At 53.5% G+C, this 18,910-nt stretch overlaps 1 protein-coding gene across 3 annotated transcripts in view; it reads left to right on the top strand.

Moving 5' to 3' along the window:
• Positions 1-18,632, top strand: part of SMAD7 (SMAD family member 7) — a 29,494-nt gene extending 10,862 nt beyond the window's left edge. For all 3 annotated transcript variants that reach the window (XM_042962163.1, XM_042962162.1, XM_042962161.1), the window contains one exon: positions 16,591-18,632. In XM_042962163.1, the coding sequence (XP_042818097.1) occupies positions 16,591-17,129 (539 nt within the window). In that variant the 3' untranslated portion in view covers positions 17,130-18,632. The remainder of the gene's footprint in view (positions 1-16,590) is intronic.
• The last annotated feature ends 278 nt before the right edge of the window (positions 18,633-18,910 follow it).

The raw sequence follows: 18,910 nt of genomic DNA, 5'->3' as shown, positions 1-18,910 counted from the left end.
CGTGCACAGAACACACGAGCAGGCAGGTGCCCGAAGGCAGGCTGTGGGATGGGCCAAGGGGTAGGCGGACGGCAGGGTATGCACTCTGGGGGTCGGGGGCGGAGTGGAGTGTTGGTGCATTGGGTCTGAACTGGGATCTGGCAGCGCTTAGTTAAGCTCTGGGCGGACAGTGCCTTTTCAAAGGCGTGCATCTCCAGAATAAGCCCTTGCTGCTGGAGTGTCCGTGTCCTGGCCCAGGAAGACCCACCTTTGGAGAGGGCTGCTGTTGAGGGGAAGCTTCTTCGTTCCGGCTCAGTGGTGGTGGGAACGGGAAGGATTTGCTCCCGGAGCTTTCACTGTCTCCCTGGTGATCAAAAGCATGTGCTAGAAGCCGCCATCTTTGCAGCCTCCATCTGGAGTCCCCGGTGGGGCTCTCTCGTTTAGCTCGTCTGCTGTCCTGGTTTGGGCAGGATGGAGGAGCACCGTCTCGCCTGCAAATTCTGGGTTGTTCAGCTGTAGACCCATCCTTCAGCCTCCTCCTGTATATATTAATGTCTGGAGCTGGCTGGGCCTCCGCCATCAGTGCTTCCTTGGGTTGGGACACGGATTGGAGGCCAACACTTGGTACTTCTTTAAACTTCAAGAGAGACGCCACCGTGGATTTCAAGGAAGGAGCGGGGAGGCAGTGGTGACATAGGTACTGACGTGTCCCGCGGGGCTTGTTGGGGGGAGTTGAGGGAGGCCCAACTCTTGGCTGCGTAGAGTCATGCTTATTGGAGAGACGCCGTCCCACCAGCCTAAGGGAGGCCAACTCCTTTGCAGGCTCTCCTTTGTTTAGCTTCTGGTTGCCACTTCTGGGTGACGGGAGGTCAGCGGCCACTCCTGGAACTTGTCTCTTCCTTCTCTTTGGTCCCTGCGGGCGTCTTGGATTGCCTCAGAGAGACAAGAGTCTTCAAAAATATCTGTCTGATCAGAAAATGTGGTTCCGGCTCCGTCCAAGTAGTAAGTTTAGGCTCAAAGCAAGGAGCTTAGGAAAGTTTGCTTCATCTTGTTCATCAGATACCTGTGAACAAGTCCTTATTGTCTGGCTTGGAGTGGCGATGGGACACTGGGAATTTGGGACCCCGGTGGCTGTTGCCGTGTTTTTGTGTCTCCTTCCTCTGCCTGGGAACGAGCAGCTTGTGGTTTTTGCTGAGGTCTCTAATGTTTGGGGGAGTCAGATGGACCAGCACATGTGACTGTGAGTGAGCTTCCTTACCTGCCCACTCCCTTACACCCCAGATCCAGACAGTCTGGATCTCTAGGGACTCAGCCCATATCCCCCTAAATGCCTGTGTAATGACTCGGGCCTCTGTCGGCTCACCTGCTGCACACCTACTCCCCAGTGAAGGACCGGTCCTGGACAGCAGCTCAGGTTTTTGCAATGCTCGAGGTCATGCTCCCGGCCCTGGATCAGGGCTCACTGATGAAACCCCCTTTGTCCTGGAAAGAATGAGGTAGTCAGGCAGGGGTTAAATGCAGGGAGACAGCATTTAAAGTCTCTGGAGCAAATCTGGGCTGCTCTCCTGGCCAGACTGGACGGGCTTCCGCCTCATGCATCCTGTCACTGAGGCAGAACAGGGCCTCCCAGCAAAGGGGCAGGGGGCCGGGTAAGGGCCAGGTTCTGTCCGGAGTTGCTTCTGGGTAAAGTCCAGCACATTAAATCTCACCGTTCGCCTTGGACCTTCCCTTAGCCGGGCTGTAGCCTGGTGGCCTTCTAGACCTATAGGACCTCTCTGGCAAGCTCCGAGCCAGTAGGGCAGTGAACAAGGAAGACATGCCAAAGTCATGCTCAAGTTTGACTCCCTCTGCATCTTTATTGTTGCTGTTACTACACCAAAATATTGGTCCCGCCAGTGCTGTGATTGCCTTCGCTGCAGTGGCAACTTCAAAGCAGGTGCGAGCAACCCTGGCGAGAGAAAACAAGGCCCAGGGTGGGAGTGCCAGATAGATGTGCCTCCGACATCAGGAGACCCTGGGATCTTCTGAATCACAGTCCCCGTGGGTGGGGACCCAGGATCGGTATGTTGTGAAGCTCCCCGGGTGATGGCAGTGTGCCGACAAGTCGAGGAACCCCTCATGGAAGGGGAAGGAGGGGTCTGTGTCCCCGTGGGGGATCTCTGGCGGCTTCTCTTGGTGGCCCGGCAGGTTTTCTGTGATTCCCTGTCTGCTCCCGTAGTGAAGAATTTGACTGTCTGGCTGGCTCAATGAGCCTCTTCTCAAATAAGATTTTTGCTGCATTGTAAGAACTTGACAAGGTGCATTGACTTTGCACCTTCCTCCAGTTGACTTTGCTGTTGTTAATGACCTTGTAAAAGCGACCCGTGGGACAGAGTTTCCTTTTGGGGTGATAACAGTGTTCTGGAACTAGATAGTGGTGATGGTTACACACAGCTCCGTGAATGCACTCAGTGTCACTAATGGTAAATTTTATGTTATGTGTATTTTACCACAGTTTTTAAAGGTAGTGACCTGTGGTGGCTTTTAAATATATTTTAGATAATCAAGAACGGGGATTCCAGAGACTAAAAGTGGAGAGACTTGTGTTTGGTGCCTGGGATCCACCGTTGACAGACAGTCGTGTTGCCAAAGGACTTCTGAGGTCTCCTGGGTTGGGGGTGGGGGGGGGCCCTTTGATGGGCTGGGAGCCTGTCTCTCTGACTCTTATTACCTGAAGAAGCAGGGAGAAGCGGGCGCATCTCTGTGTTGATTTTTTTTTTTTTTTTTTTTTTTGACCTTCCCTTTTCCATGCGGGTTGCAGAAATGAGAGGCAGGAAAGTTCCCTGTGGTTCTTTCCGAGCCTGACCTTTCTGCAGGGGAAGTGAGTGCACTTCTTCCCACTCTGCCCCAGATGCCATTTTCCCCTGGTCTACCCAGCCCGGTTCCCTGCACCCTCGCCAGCCCAGGGATTGGAGACCGAGGGTGACGCAGGGGCTGTCCCTCAAAGTCCCGGGCCTCCTGACCCCTTGCCCCTCCCCCGCGATCCAGACCCTTTCCCTGGCTCTGCTCCCAAGGCCCCTGGTCCATGTGACCTCCCCACTGAGGTTATAGGGCTGCAGAGGTGGGCAGGTGACTTCCCCGGAGCCCTCCCTTTGCAGGAGGCTCGTTAAAGGATCCTGTGCGCCGCGGCCGCTGGGAGGTCACCACTGGTCCTACCATCTTCCTCGCTCAGTATTGAATGGCCAGCCCAGAGGCTGGCTGTGTGCCTACTGTCACAGAGAGGCTTCCTCTCTGGGCTATTTTCAGCGGGAAGATATTATTAACTGCTGAGGCACAGTTCTCAATTTAGTGGCTAACACACCAAGAAAGCAACACTCTGTCAGCGGCAGCTCTACGCAAACACGCCGGGCTGCTCCCAGCCCCTTCCCCGTCTCCCCGTGGGGTGTCCTTGGGGATCTGGGGCGGGGAAGGTACCATCGGAGATCCTGTCTGCCACCAAGAGATTGAACCGTTTTAATTGAGCCAGTCGTTTAAAGGTGTAGGACATGGTAGTGTTTATTTATATCCTAAGGTGGGGAGATTCTGTGTTGGGAATGGGGACCCCAGATGGAAAAAGGAACTTTCTGTGGAGTTGAGGACCGTCATTTAAAACAGAGTGATAACTTTCACCTTGTAAGCGAACAGGAAATACTGGGAATAAGACAGGAAATTGCATCTTTCCTTCTATAAGAAGAACTCCAGAAAAAAGTTGTTCATGAAAGGTAGCGGCTAAGATGAGGCCAGCCTTTTTTTTTTTTCCTTTTTTTTTTTTTTGCGGGGGGGGGGTTCTCCCCCCTTCTTCCTTTCCACTCCCACGAGAACTTTTAGGCCATTTTGTTTAAGAAAGAGGCTGTTTGAGAACTTTATGTTACTTTTATTATTTAAAAAAATATTTTACCAGAAGGGTCACCTTCAGTTGAAATGTTAACTGCAGCCTTATTTCCTGGTTCACTAAAGAATCTTTCATGATTTTTTTCTGCTTCCTTCCCCAAATGGTGAGGCCAAGCAGCTCTTGGCTGGAAGCGAATTTTGGTTTGGCTGCTCGAGGTCCTCGACACTGAGCCCCACCCAGGGTCATTAGCTCCGTTTTAACTTGCAAAAGAAAAAAAACCTCTTTTTGGTAGGGGGTGGGTAAGAATTCGTTCGTGCCCACAGTGTTCCACCCCAGCGTTGCCTTCCCCTAACGTGGGTGCCTGGCCTGGGGCAGATTAGAAGTCAAGGCTGCCTCGAGGCCAGTCCTGTGTCCACCCCAGCAGCCCCCAGGAATTCCTTACCTTCTGAGACTATCTGTTTCCTGGGTGCTAGTGAGGAGTGGAGGGAAACAGGCTTCAGAGGTCTCCTGGTACAGCTCTGCTCTGCCATGGGGGGACTGCACCCAGTCACCCAGAAGCTTCCCCCAGAAAGAGGGCTTGCCACAGCCTCATGTGGTGTGGAGAAGTAGGTGGTATATTGTCCTGGGTGTAAAAGCGGTTTCCATTTACTCATCTCTGGGTTTCTGACTCCCCTCTTGGACGATGTCATTCATCGTTCTGGTGACAGGGGCTAGTGCCCTGACCCATGCTGCTAAGGGGCCCTCTTTAGGCTGGAGGTCAGAAAGAGACTTGTGTGTGGCTTGCTTGCTCCCCACTCACTCCGGTCCCCCACCCCAGCTTTTTTTCCTTAGCGTGCGTTGTTTTGTTTTCATAACACAACAAGAGCCCTGGGGTGTGTAAGAGCATTGTTGAACACTCGGTGAGGGTAACTTGTCCAAACAGAGCAGGACGCCAAGGCAGAATGCTGTGGGCAGGTGGTGTGCCCACAGAGGTTGCCGGGCCGGCGCCTGGCTTGGAAACACCTCTGGATATGCCGCAGCTGGCTGGGAAGTAGGTGAGGACAGGGGCTTCTCTCTGCCCGTCTCCCCTGGGAACTGGGACACGGCCTGGGCCTTTCTGGCTGACCCCTGCCTGGAAGGCATGCTCCCCTCCCAGCCCGGTTCCCTCATACCTCCCTCTGGCAGGTGTCAGGCTGGGTGGGCCACCTGTTCTGGGAGAAGCCAGCCTGTCTCTGGCTCATTCATATAGTGATTATTTATTGAGCATCTACTATGTGCCAGCCTCTGCAGTTTTGGGGCTGCCAGAGTCAAAACGAAGAGCAGCATGCAGTGGTTTGTCTGGAGGGCTTTTGGGGTCAGCGAGGTGGAGGCTTTTGCACGGAATTTGGCTCTGTCTGGAGTACAGACAGAGGGCGGCTTCTCAGGCAGTTTCTACAGGACAGAAGGAGCTTGGGCTCGGAGCCGGGCCGTAGGTGTTGTGAGACGCGGTAGAGGTGCAGGGATGGGCCCCTGGGGTGATTGTCTGAGCACGCCGGGGTTGGCAAGAGCTTTTCTGTCATCGGCTTTTGCCTCTGCTTTGGTTGTGTGGTCTGTTGAGAGTTGAGATAAAACAAAGCTTGTGGATAAACAGAGGTCTGTCTCCTCGGGCTCCATCACTTCCCCCCCCCCCCCCCCCCATTGTAAGATAACAAGCAGTAACCTTAGGAGGTACAGTTATAATCCAGACCCTGGTATAGTACCTGGGAGTGCTGTGTGGAGCAGAGGTGACCAGCCTTGCACTGGCTTAGCCCCGGGGGGGGGGGGGCGGGGGGGGGCGGGGGGGGGAGGGGTGGGGACCAGACACAGATGTCTGGAGAGATAGTATTTAATGTCTTGACAGCCACAGGGCAGGTGGGCTATCTTCAAAGCCCTGGAGCTTGACTTTCCCTTTAGAACTCCTGTGGGCTTTTGCGGATGCAACTCTTGCTTTTGAATTTTCAGTCTGATGGTCAAGCCCATTTCTGAGATGCCGGCCCCATGTAGGAGGCCCCTGGCGGTGGTTTTGTACAGGGTGGTCGAATATGCAGTGACCAAAGTGTTTTCATTTCCGCGCTCATCCTGTCCCCGCCTGTTTCCCCCAGGCTGACCCGATGGCTCTGTTCGAGGAGGTCCCTCATTTAATTTATCTATCTAGTTTATCTACTACTGTGCTGTGGAACCCCACTGGCCAGAAACAAATCAGAGCTGGTTTGGCTTGGGGTTTGATCAGGGCAGAAAGGGAAGAACTGATCTCAACCCCAGTTTCATCTTGTCAACGTTGGGAGTTTCTGTCCGAAGACAGCTCAGTTAACTGGCCAGGGACTGTTCGCGGCCCTCGGGTTTGTTCATTTGAGAGTCGCCTTTTTACTTTTAACTTGGGGCTGGTCGCTCAACAGGAACAGAAACAGTAAGATGCCAGGCTGTGCTCTCTGTGGACTCACCTTTCTGCATTTGCCACTCGGAGGTTAAATAGTTGTCCCCATCACCCTATCCCGGCTTCCACTGCTTCCAGGCACCTAACAAGAAGCTGGGAATGTCGCTTTGCCCAGTAGGCTGAATGAACTTCTGAGGCCACCAAAGGGTCTTGAAGAGCTGCTCAGCCCAGAAAGTGCTTGGGGACCTCGCCCGCCCCAGGGCAGCCTCTTAGCCAGCACAACCCCTCCCCCTCATTAATGAGTAACCCAGAGGGAGAAGCTGGGTGCGTTGTACAGCTCTTAGAAATAGGCCCATCTCCAGCTTAGTGGGGTCACAGTTCAAACCCCGCCGAGAGGGGTTTCCTGAGGGGAGAGGCCTGGGGTGAGGGGCATGCAAAGATTCGGAAGCAACCCCCACCCCCAACTTCGGTCTCTGAGTCCTGGGAGGGCACCTGGAGAATGACAGTGGGAGGGAGAGCCCCCTCCAGGTGCCTGTCCCTAGAGGCTGGCCTGCTTCCGTGATTGAAGGTGGGGATTTCAGCCTCCAGGGCCACGCCTGTCCTGGGGCCTCCGTTGTTTTTTTTTTTTTTTTTTTCCCCCTCATCTGCAAAGTAAGAGATTGGACCTGGTCTCTCCAAGTCCCCATGCCAGAATCTTGCAAGACCTCCCGTGATCTGTGTGGTCTCTGGTTCTTGGATTTGAGGGTTTGTGGGAATGAGACCCCCTGTTGCTGAGGTGGTGGGTAGCTAATGGCCTCTTGCCTACTGAATAAAAAGATTATAGTTCTTCACATTTCTTGGCTTGCAAACCTCCGGAGAATGAGTGAAAGTTGAGGAATCTTTCTTTCCCCATAAAAATGCGTCTGCATATCAGCATTTGCATACATTTCCAGGGGGCCTTTATCCTTGTGATGGGCGGAAGCCCACCAGTGAATCCCCTGTACTTAAGGCAGGCAGGTTAATGGGGGAGCACGAGAAAGCATTAGAAGAGGTAGGGCCTTCTTCTCTTCCCCTTCCCTTCCCCTTCCCTTTCTCCTTCCCCTTCCCTTCTTTTTGGGCAAAATATACCCAACATTTACTATCCTGACCATTTTTTTTTAAGTTTATTTTGAGAGAGCGTGAGCAGGGGAGGGGGAGAGAGAGAGAGAGAGAGAGAGAGAGAGAGAGAGAGAGAGAGAGAGAATCCCAAGCAGGCTGTTCCATGGCAGAGCCCAACGGAGGGCCCCGAGCTCATGAAACTGAGATCATGACCTGAGCTGAGATCAAGAGTCTGAAGACACTTCACCGACTGAGCCACCCAGGAGCTCCATCCATCCTGACCATTTCTGAGTGCACAGCTCGGTGGTGTTAAGTCTGTCACATCCCCGTGCACCCACCGTCCGTCTCCAGAACCTTTTCACTTGCCCAGACTGAGACTCTGTCTCCACTAAACCCAACCCCCCCCCCGCCCAGTCCGTCTCTCCCCTGGCAGCCGCCATTTTGCTTTCAGTCTGTGTGAATTTGACTCCTTTGGGTACCACATATGAGTGGAATCGTACCATATTTGACCTTTTGCCTCTGGCTTATTTCACTCAGCATACTGTCTTCAGTATGCTTCAGTATGTCTTCAAGTTTCATCCGGGTTGTAACCTGTGTCAGAATTGCCTTTCTTTTTTAGTGTGTGTGTGTGTGTGTGTGTGTGTGTGTCTGTCTGTCTGTCTTTATTCATTCATCCTTCATTGGACACACTTGGGTTGCTCCCACTCTTTGGCTGTTGTGAATAATGCTGCTATGACCATGGGTGTGTGCATAATCTCTTCAAAACTTTTCTGGACATATACCCAGAAATGGAGTTTCTGGGTCATGTGGTGACTCCATGTTTAGTTTTTGAGGCACCGTCATAGGGCAGGGCCATCGTGACTTGTGTCTCTGTGTGGATCGATCGCGTAGGGTGGGCAAAGTCAGACCAGCCATCACTCCTGGATGCAGCTGGGTGGGTTTCTGGGTGAGCCCTGGTGCAGGGGGAGTGAGAGAAGGGTAGGGGTGGCAGTGGGGGTGCTGAGTGTCCTTGCGTGGGAGTCGGGGGGCAGCCTGGCTCTCTGCAAAGTAATACAAGCCACATTGGAACCCAAAAAGAGTGTCTGGCCCGGAGTCCTCTGAAATATGGGGCACACAGCACAGAGCAGCCATAGCGATTTATGGTGGGCTCCAGGGGGCCTTGCCATGGCAAGTCCAGGCTGGGGGAGGCTTCATCCGTCTTTCACGGGGAGGGCCTGGAGGCCCTGGTGCTTTGGGGGTGAAAGGGCTGGGATGGCTGAACAGTGAGTGTGTCAAAGCCAGAGAGATTAGATTACAGAGGCAGACAGAAGTAATGATTAACTTTTCCAGTCTGCCTACTGTTGTTTTTCCCTGTGAGCACAGTGCGGGCCTGGCCTGGCCAGGCCCTGGTGTTGGGTTGTAAAGAAAGAAGGAATGACGGCTCTCGCGAGCTGGGTGGGGGGAGCCAGGAGCTGGCCGGAGAAGGGAGCCTTTTCCATCAGATCCCGCGTTGGAATTTATTGGCCGGAATGCAGTAAATGTTCAAAATGCCATCCCATCCAACAGTTTTCATAATTGTTATGGAACAAGGGGAGCTGGGGGAGGGGAGGGATGAAAAGGACTTTTGTTCCTCCCTGTGTTTTTCCACGTCTTCGATGGTTTTTCTACCCCCTAGAAAAGCTGGAGCTGTGTGGGGGGATGGGAGGGGCAGGGCAGGGCCTGCGACTGGGTCCTGTAACACTGTACTGCCTTTTGGGGCCCCGGAGGTCAGTGTGCATGGGGCTTTATTAAAATGAGGCCCACAGCAAAGGCAGGCCAGAACTGTTCTGTACCTCTGGGGGTGTGTCCTTTAAAACAGTTGACATATGCATCCATTTTTATCAAGATCCTCACTGGGCTTTAGTGTGTATCCTATGTACTTAGAAGGGGTCAACACAAAGAAGAAAATGCGGGACTTTTTGGTGGTTTAAGAGAAGATCCTTTTGTTGGATTCATGTACGCATTCCCACTTGGGAATCCACATGTGGAATTTGTTGGGGGGGCCTGGGGGGAGGGCTAGCTCTGGACTCTCTCCAGGAGGGAGGCGGGTGGGTCAGCTCAGAGATTTGACTTGGACATCTTGTGTCTTCCTGGGACTGGCCGGGGTCATACCCCGTGGACAGGCAGGTGAACAGATAATGCCATGCGGGTCGGGGTGGGGGGGCGCTGTATGTGTGCAGGTGTGTGAACCCCCTTTCTGAAAAGAGTGGCTTAGTTATTTAGGGGGGTAATGGTGGGAGCTTTGTGGTACATGAGGGAGGGGAAGAGTCTTGAAATTCAAACTCGAGAAATGATGAGGCTGGGTGCATACCAACAACAGCCAGAGAGGCCCATTTACTGTAAATATTATGAATGGAGTTGGCCAGGCTGGGAGTCCCCACCCTTCCTCTGAGTCCTCTCGGAGCCGGGCAGAGCTGGCCTCCTCAGAAGGCAGGCAGCCGGGTACACGCTATAATTTGCATGGCTGAAGACTGGAGCACAGGAAGCCGTGTCAGCCCGGCTGGCGAGACAGACGAGAGCTTTTGATTTGTGTGGCTTCCCTCCCCTGCCCGGCACTACCCTCAATTATATTCTCCGCTGGCCAAATAACTTCTTAGGAGGGACCCCCAGGATGGGGGCTTTAGACTTGAACGTTTGAGGGGCCTTGGGAGACGGGGCTGGGGCCAGCTGGGGGAGCAGGGGGGGAGTACGTTGTAGCTTTAGTAACTGATTACTCATCATCATTAGTCTGTAAGGCAGAGTCACGAATCAGTCTTCCAGACCAGCAGGATCTGCCAAATTTCTAAGCTCGAGAGACCTCGAAGGAGGAGGAGGGTGATGATGGGTGAGGAACTTAAGGGCACCAAGCCTGGGCAGACCCTCCTCCCCTGGGGATCCACCTTTTCCCGAGGGCCACGAAAGACAAGACAGAAGGGACACAAGTTTGTAACTTGAAGTTCTTAAAGAAAAATTGGTTTACAGGTGGACACAGCAAAGTCTGCCTCATATTTCCTTTTCCTTTTAATTTTGTTTTTATTGTTGCAAATTGAATGCAAAAATGTGCCCTGCTCCCCAAAGTGATTTTCTTATTCTCCTGAACATAATAAAAATAAATGGAAGGAGCGTTCATAGGGATGGGGCATTTCTGTGATTCAGAGTGTAGCCAGGGGACTGTCAGAGCCCCAAGGTGGCCTGCTGTGCCCCAGCCTCCTTCATATGAGTTGTGGATGGGTGCGTCAGACTGTGACTCTTCGAGGGCAAGCCATTTGGCCAGGATCGAAGAGCAGCATGCTGGCAAAGAAACCGGTTCATTCCCTGCTTGGTACGAGGGAGCTGGACCCCACACTCAGCCCTAAAGTAGGAATCACGTTTCCAGAATGTTTTGGAAGGACGCGTCTTTTTCCCCTCTAGCATTTGGAGAGCTCCGGTGGCCTTAGAGGTCTGGGGTGGCTGCCCACTTGCCTGTTTGGCAAGTGACCTGTGTCTCATTTCCCCCTTCTTTAACATAAAGACAGTAATAGGATGCGACCTCACGAGGTTGTCACCAGCCCCTTCCAACAGGGCCTGTACATTATTAGGGGCCGGCATGGCCCAGAACTGTTCTGTCCCCTGGGGAGGGGTGGGGAGTGGGTGGGTAGCATTTTCTAAGCGGTTGGAGAACCCAAGACGAGAGGTCTGAGAGATGAGACCAGCATGTGAAGCCGCAAGCTAGGTCCTGGCCGCTGGCCACTTTGTATCAGATTGTCACAACAGCCCTATGAGGCTGGCACTGGGAGCTGTTTTAGGGGAAGAGCTTAAGTCACCGCCAAGGTCCCATGGGAAGTAGGTCTCAGCAGGGTGTCTGACTCCATAACTGGGGGGTGGGAGGATCCTGCACAACACTGGAGTTTCCTTGGGCGGGGGGGCGGCAGGAGCTGGCTGGGCACAGGGACCTGAGCAAGCACCCTGGCCTTTGAAGGAGACCCCGTGGTACCCGCTGCCTACCATGGTACCCAGTCCAGCCACCTCAGTGGAGATAGCTTGTTGCAGAGTGCTGAAAACAACCCAGCCTTTTCTCAGTCTTGCCGTCTACCAGCCAGAGTCCAGATCTCTTTGGTGGAGGAGCTTGGGGTTAGTGGTGATGGGTTGAGTCTGAGCGTTTTCTGGGTAACTGAGGGTGAACCTGAAATGTTTCGAGTTTGTTTCACTCCCTTTGGGTAACTTGTTCCAAACCCCGGGGTTGTCCCTGCTCTCTTAGGAATCTGAGGGTGCCCTGGCAGAATCTGTCAGGATCTGGATGAGGTTGTACATATGGCCGATCAGAGCTCACTCTGGAACTCGACGGTGAGCCCAGACACCTCAGCAAGTGTCTGCTTTGGTTTCTGGTCATTTGCCTCTCAGACAAGAGACCAGCAAGGTTCCTTGTGAATTGAGAGTGTTTGGGTTGAGGACAGATGGGGCGGATTGGCCCTGCGTCCTCATTATCTCAGCCCTTGTCCCTGAAGTGGGCTGGTTTGCTCTCAGAACAGCCAGTTTCCTGACCGGGGTGGGGAGCAGGGCTGACGGGTGCTGTTAACCTTTGAGATGTCTGAGGTGGGGGAAGGACAGGATGAGGCAACCCTTGGTGGCGCCTGAGTCCCGAGGAGGGAGGACCCTGGACCTACAGCAGGCGAGGCGTGGCAGTGTTTGCGTTCCAGGATCGCCAGGTTTAACTTCTCTGTCTCCCTTTGTGCCCTTTGCTTGCCCTCACCCACTTGTGTCAGGCAACCACTTCTGCCCTGTCTCCCCTGGCTTCTCCATCTTCAGCCTTCTGGCCCTGCGGGACCACTGGGGAGGGGGCACACAGGCCTTTGCCCACGGTTGGATTTTGGCAGAGAGATGTCCTTGAAAAACATTTTTTTTAAATGTTTACTTACTTTTGAAAGAGACAAAGCATGAGCGGGGGAGGGGCAGAGAGCGAGGGAGACCCAGAATCCAAAGCAGGCTCCGGGCTCTGAGCTATCAGCACAGAGCCCCACGCGGGGCTCGAACCCACGAACCGTGAGGTCATGACCTGAGCTGAAGCCAGACGCTCAACCGACTGAGCCACCCAGGCGCCCCTAGAGAGATCTTCTTAAAAAAATTTTCTATTTTTATAAGTTTTATGTTTTTATTTTGAGAGAAAGAGCGTGAGCAGGGGAGTGGCAGAGAGAGAGAGAGGGAGAGAGAAAATCCCAAGCAGTTTCCGAACTATCAGTGCAGAGCCCAATGCGGGGCTCAAACTCATCAACCATGAGATCGTGACCTGAACTGAAATCAAGAGTCGGGCCCTTGGGGCACCTGCGGGGCTTAGTTGGTTAAGGATCCAACTTCAGCTCAGGTCATGATCTCACAGCTCGTGTGTTCGAGCCCCTCATCGGGCTCTGTGCAGATGGCTCAGAGCCTGGAGCCTGCTTCGGATTCTGTGTCTCCCTCTCTTTCTGCCCCTCCCCCGCCCATGCTCTCAAAAATAAACATAATTTTTTTTTTTTTTTTTTAATTTAAAATCCTGAGCTCTGGTCACCCTGTGCCATTGAGAACCTTGGGCGTGAGAGTCATTCATGAGCCTCTAGTCTTCTAGAAGGGTCAGGTCTGTTCATTCATGACCAGGGTAATTAAATAACTCTTTGTAAGAGGCAGGGAGCTCCTTGTTAAGTGGTCTTCCCTAATGCAAGTGCAAACACAAGCAAAATCCTTTCCCTTCTCAACACCCACCCACCCCCTTCCCTTTCAAGGGTAGATTTTATGCTTTAAGGGAAATGAGGAAGGGGAGGGGGGGAAAAACAACCTTAAAGGAATTTTAGGCGGATTCAGCATTTTTCTGGGGTTGCTCCAAAAATTCCCTAAACTGTAATAAAAAGAAAAAATTGTGAGCAGGCATCTGATTAGTTGGCTTTTTACAACACAGCTTTTCTTTTTGGATGCTTTAAAAATGCACAAATACAGTTTTAAAACAAGCCCCTGTATAGTTTTCTGAGGAGGGAGAGAAGTTGCTGAAAATACCGGAAAAGGGTTGTAAAGCTGAGGGAAGTTAACAAGGGCCTGCGAGTCTTGCCTTTGGAGGTTAAGTATCAGCGACCGTGAGGAGAAGCCAAGTTGGGCTTCTGAGACTCTTCCTTAGTCCTTGGGAATGAGGGGGACTCCTCTATGTGAGAGCCTCCCAGCCCCTCGCCGTGAGGCCTGGGAAGCCCCTCGCCGTGAGGCCTGGGAAGCCCCTCTGGGGGCGAAGCGTCTGCACAGACCTTTGTGGGGAGACTCTTGTGGGCTGTGGGCCCAATTCAGGGGAATGTGCTTCTCTGAAGAGGATGCTGAATGTTTCCCAGAAATGGGCCCACATGGTGCAGATCTTGGGGGCAGGTCTCTGAGTTGGCAACACGGGCTGTTGTCATGTGCCCCCCAGAAGTATGATGTGTTACAAGGGGCCTTCGCGGGGGTGACGGTTTCGCTGGAGAGCGTGTTTTTGTGCCCAGAGATAGCCCAAGAGCAGTGAGGAGAAAAGGGGCATCAGGGTGCTGGGAGGCTGGGAGATGACAGCGGGGTGGGCTGGAGGGTCAGGGCAGGGGAGGAGCCGGCGAGGGTCCTAGTGGGCTTTCAGGGGCCTTGTTCACACACAGGGACACCCATTCCCCTCTGTTTATCTGGGTTGGGCCATTAACCTCAACAGAAAAAGGCTTTTTCCAGGGATGTCTGGCTGGCGGCAAATTGCTGGGTGGACTGGCGGGCTGTACAGATGAAAGAGAAACCCGCCAGAACACTTCCCCCCTCCCCCTCTCCTCCCCCTACCCCCCACCCCCAGGGCTCTGGGCCAGTCCAGCCCAGTCCAGCCCGGCTTCCCCCGCCTCCGGAGGCTGCTGGGCAGACAGGGCCCCCCACCCTTTACTGGTGGGCCTGGCATAGGCAACTTGATCCCAGGCCCCCACCCCACCCCACCCTGCACCTCCTCCCCCTGCCCCTCTTTTCCCTGCTAGCCGGTGCCAGGTTTCGGGGGGGGGGGGGGGCAAGATTCATGAAACAAAGTATCGGGAGGCTCCCGGAGGGTCTCCTGCACCTCCCTCCCAGTGACTCCCCCAGTCTTCTTCCCAGACCACATTTGTCGTCCTGAGTTGGGATATAATAATAAGCGAGAGCTTCCTACATTTCAAAACTCCCTCCTCCCCAAAACAGTGCCTTCCAGAAGAGGGTTTTCTCCTTCCCAGCAAACTTGCACGCCAGAGTATTCTTATTTACATGGATATTATGGGTCTTTGGTGTAGCCTTTAGAGCTGAACTCCCTCAACAAGAAAGTTCAAAGATTGCCAGCACTCACGAATTTATTAGCAGTTGATGGATACTTTGCAGAAACAAGTTAATGCCTGATGAGTCACCTCTGCTTGGAGCCCTTGTCCCTCTGTTGTTTTTCCATATGTTCCAACGTGTGTGCACGCAAGCACACGCATGCTCACATAACACTCGCACGTGTGTTCACACTCATGGACACCCAATGTCTCTCACATGCACTTGTGCTTTATAGATGCATGCGTTTTGGGGGGCAGGCCAGTTTTCTGGGGCTGATTTTCAGGGGGTGGGGGTTGAGGGAGAGGAGTGAGCCCTCAGCTTCCCCATTTTGTGTGGCTGTCTGGGTAGGCATTTGGGAAGGTCGGTGGGGGTGTCCGGAGGAGACAGCCACTCAGGATGTGTGTTCGTGGCTGCCTCCGTGGGTCATGGTGCGCATTTGCACGGACTGATTCACAGAACACCTCCATGCAAGACTGCTGCTTTAAAAAAAAATAAATAAATAAAATAATGGAACCGACTGGTTCCCAGGTCCTAACATGCCTGTAAAGGTTGGAAGCAGTTATGTGTTGAGCTGCCTTGGGTTAGTTATATATCCAGCCTGCTGGGGCAGCAGGACATGGGTCCCTGAGCCCTCCTCCACCCCTAGCTGCCATGCTATAGACTCCATCAGCACTGGCCCTCCGTTGTTCCAAAATCAAAAAGGCCCAAACAAACCAAAAATCGTCTCGCAGCCAACCCCCCGCCTTCAGGCCCCAAACCCCCAGTGAGTGAGCAGTAAGGGCTACAGGGGAAGGCAGGAGGAGGTCTCTGCTGCCTGCCTTTCCCCATTTTTGTTAACAAATACAAGACTTCCGGTCTCCGCCCTGCCCCACAAACCACAGCGTTCCTGCAGCCGGCCCGGCTGGGGAGATTTATGGTTCCCAGTCTGAGGCCTGCCCCGCTGGCTCCAGCTTAAGGAGGAGTTGGAATGCCAGCCGCTGGGGCCCCCTTTCCCTCCCTGTGATCCCCCCTTTAAAGACCTCCTAGCGTCTGTTCAGGAAAGTCACCTTCCCAGGATCCCCGCCCCCCCCCCCCCCCCCCCCCCCGGGTCTCCTGGCTGCCTGTAGGAAGAACCAAGTCTAGGAAAGTTGGGGTGGGGCCTCTGGGGGAGGGGGCTAGGGCAAGGTGTCTGCATGCTTCTAGGGAGGGAGGGGAGAGAGGGGGTACAGGCAGAGAAGGGCACTTCAAGGAAGGTCAACCCATTTCAGACACATAATCTTCTGTCTGGGCTGAAGGCAGCTTCGTCAAGGTAGTCTTGGTTAACACCAGTCGGTGTGTTGTGATTTGACATTTTGACCAAATTCACCCTTTGTGTACAGAGCTGCTGCTGACACACACACTGAGAGATGGTTTTCTATTAGGAAGGTGTTTCGGCCCCCAAGCAACTCCACTTTCCTTTTTTACCAGACGGCGCTCCTTTATGACTTGAGGCACTGACCTAAGCGCTGGGCGACACAGAGACCGCATAGCACGTGACCCTGGAGTCTGGAGACCTGGGTTCTAGGTGTGGCTGTGTGGTCCGTGGGGCCCAAGCCAGCAAACTTTCTGGGTCCTGGTTTTTCTCCTGAGGATGACCAGGGGCTAGAGCAGCTAGCCTTCTGGGGTCCGTCCAGTTGAAAGAACAACTCTAGGCCATCTGGAAGCCCTTTTCTTGCCCTAAAACAGGACCAGTGAAGTTCCTAAGGGTTCCCTAGCTTCTGGGCTCGGCAGGGATGGGGGTTCCATTGGCCCCACGGGTCAACGTGATGGCGTCCTGGGTTGGGGGAGTGGAGGAAGGAGGTGCCCCAGAGAGCCCCGTGTTTAAAGGTGGGTTCTTGCACCACTGGGTCAAGATTTCTGAGCCACAGTAGGACCGCAGAGCCGGCAGCCTATCCAAGCACCAGCACCGCCTCTGTCTTAGGAGAGCTCGAGGGTGGTAACGAACTGCGTGTGTGTGCCTCGATCCTTGAGGAGGAAAACGCCAATCCCCATCACCACCAACCGCGTCTGCCATTTTGTTTTGTAGATTCCCAACTTCTTCTGGAGCCTGGGGATCGGTCACACTGGTGCGTGGTGGCATACTGGGAGGAGAAGACGAGAGTGGGGAGGCTCTACTGTGTCCAGGAGCCCTCCCTGGACATCTTCTATGATCTACCTCAGGGGAATGGCTTTTGCCTCGGACAGCTCAATTCGGACAACAAGAGTCAGCTGGTGCAGAAAGTGCGGAGCAAAATCGGCTGTGGCATCCAGCTCACGCGGGAAGTGGATGGCGTGTGGGTGTACAACCGCAGCAGTTACCCCATCTTCATCAAGTCAGCCACACTGGACAACCCGGACTCCAGGACGCTGTTGGTGCACAAAGTGTTCCCCGGTTTCTCCATCAAGGCTTTTGACTACGAGAAAGCGTACAGCCTGCAGCGGCCCAACGACCATGAATTCATGCAGCAGCCGTGGACTGGCTTCACTGTGCAGATTAGCTTTGTGAAGGGCTGGGGCCAGTGCTACACCCGCCAGTTCATCAGCAGCTGCCCGTGCTGGCTGGAGGTCATTTTCAACAGCCGGTAGCCGCGTGGGGAGAGGACGGAGCGGGAGCCGAGCGGGCCCAGTCCAAACTACTTTGCTGCTAATACTTCCCTCCCGAGTGCTTGCTTTTCACGCAGACTCTTTCGTCGTCGTGTGTCCCCGGCCCCCGCCCCCCACCGTTCTGGTCCTTGTTTCTGTTCTGTTTTGTTTTGTTCTTTGAGAAATAGCTTATGAAAAGAGTTGTTGGGGTTTTGGGGGGAGGGCGGGGTATGGCTGGCCGAGCACACCCCAGGATGAAAAGGGGAAGCAACAGTGAGCACCCAGCAAAACACAGTGGAAGAATGGGGAGCAGGCCCTGACTTTGGGGTCCTCGTTTTCCCTCGTCAGGGCGCATGTGTGAGTGAGTGTGCGTCCGTGCGCGCGCGTGTCTTACGGTGACTGCTGAGAGGCCTGCGCCCCCAAGCTGTGTGTCGCCTGCCCTTTGGACATATGCTCAGTGGGGCAGAGGCCGTACCTGGGCAAGCTGGCAGCTGGGGTTTGGACAGCTGCCAGAAGCCAGGCTCTGCCCCTCCTCCCCGCCCCCGGGGAAGCCTCCCTGCCCCACCTCTCCCCTCCTAGGACACGGGCCTGTCTGCAGGCTTCTTAGAAGCAACCCTGCAAAGAGGCTGAACCAGAAACCAGTTGTTTCCTGCTTGTCCTAACTCCCCTCCAGCCACCCTGCTGTCCTTGTCACCTCTTTCTTTTTTGGCCATCTGCTCCTGGATATCTCTTGAGACGGGCTTCCCGAGGGCTGCCGGGGGCCACCCTGGCACAGTATTGCCCACTCAGCATCCTCCCAAACCCCTCAGCCTCTGCCCTGCCCTGGTCATATCAGGTGCGCACCCCCCCATCCCCACCTCCAACTCCGAAAACCAGCTCAGCACTTTCCTCCCCTCTGCCGCCTGGGTGTTGAGCTCTGCTGTTAGACCAGCGAGGGGAGCCGCCCTGGGAGGGAGACTTCTCAGCAGCCCCCCTTCCCACCAAGAAGGATTCGGTCCATCATAACCCAAGGTACCACCCTGGGCTGTCACCTAACTCTTTCATTTCTTCTACAAACTCATACACTCGTATGATACGTTGACACTGCTCTTAGCTCAATGAGCATGTTTAGACTTTAACATAAGCTATTTTTCTAACTACAAAGGTTTAAATGAACAAGAGAAGCATTCTCATTGGAAATTTAGCATTGTAGTGCTTTGAGAGAGAAAGGACTCCTGGAAAAAAAAAAAACCTGAGATTTATTAAAGAAAAAATGTATTTTATGTTATATATAAATATATTATTACTTGTAAATATAAAGACGTTTTATAAGCATCATTATTTATGTATTGTGCAATGTGTATAAACAAGAAAAATAAAGAAAAGATGCACTTTGCTTTAATATAAATGCAAATAACAAATGCCAAATTAAAAAAAGATAAACACGAGATTGGTGTTTTTTTCTATGGGTGTTATCACCTGGCTGAATGTTTTTCTAAAGGAGTTTATGTTCCATTAAACAATTTTTAAAATGTATACTTGATTCCATGTCCTCTAGCTCCTTTTTCTTCTGCTGGGAGGGGAGTAGGGAGGGGCATCCTTTGGAATCAGGACATGGGGTCTCTTCGGCCCAGTGCTTGATTGGGGACGGGGAGGTGAGGCACCAAAGGGACCTGCAGGACACCTGCTCTTCCAGCATGTTACAAGGACCCCTCTTCCTGTTGGTATGCAGTGACTTCAGGGTGTAGCTGGCCAGGCATCCTGAATTTGTCACCCTCGGGGAGCCCCGAGTTGCAAAGGTGGGT

Source organism: Panthera tigris, chromosome D3 (genome assembly GCF_018350195.1).
Source record: "Panthera tigris isolate Pti1 chromosome D3, P.tigris_Pti1_mat1.1, whole genome shotgun sequence".
Lineage (NCBI taxonomy): Eukaryota > Metazoa > Chordata > Mammalia > Carnivora > Felidae > Panthera > Panthera tigris.
The sequence above is the reverse complement of the archived record's forward strand: the minus strand, read 5'-3'. Positions and strand labels throughout refer to the sequence as shown.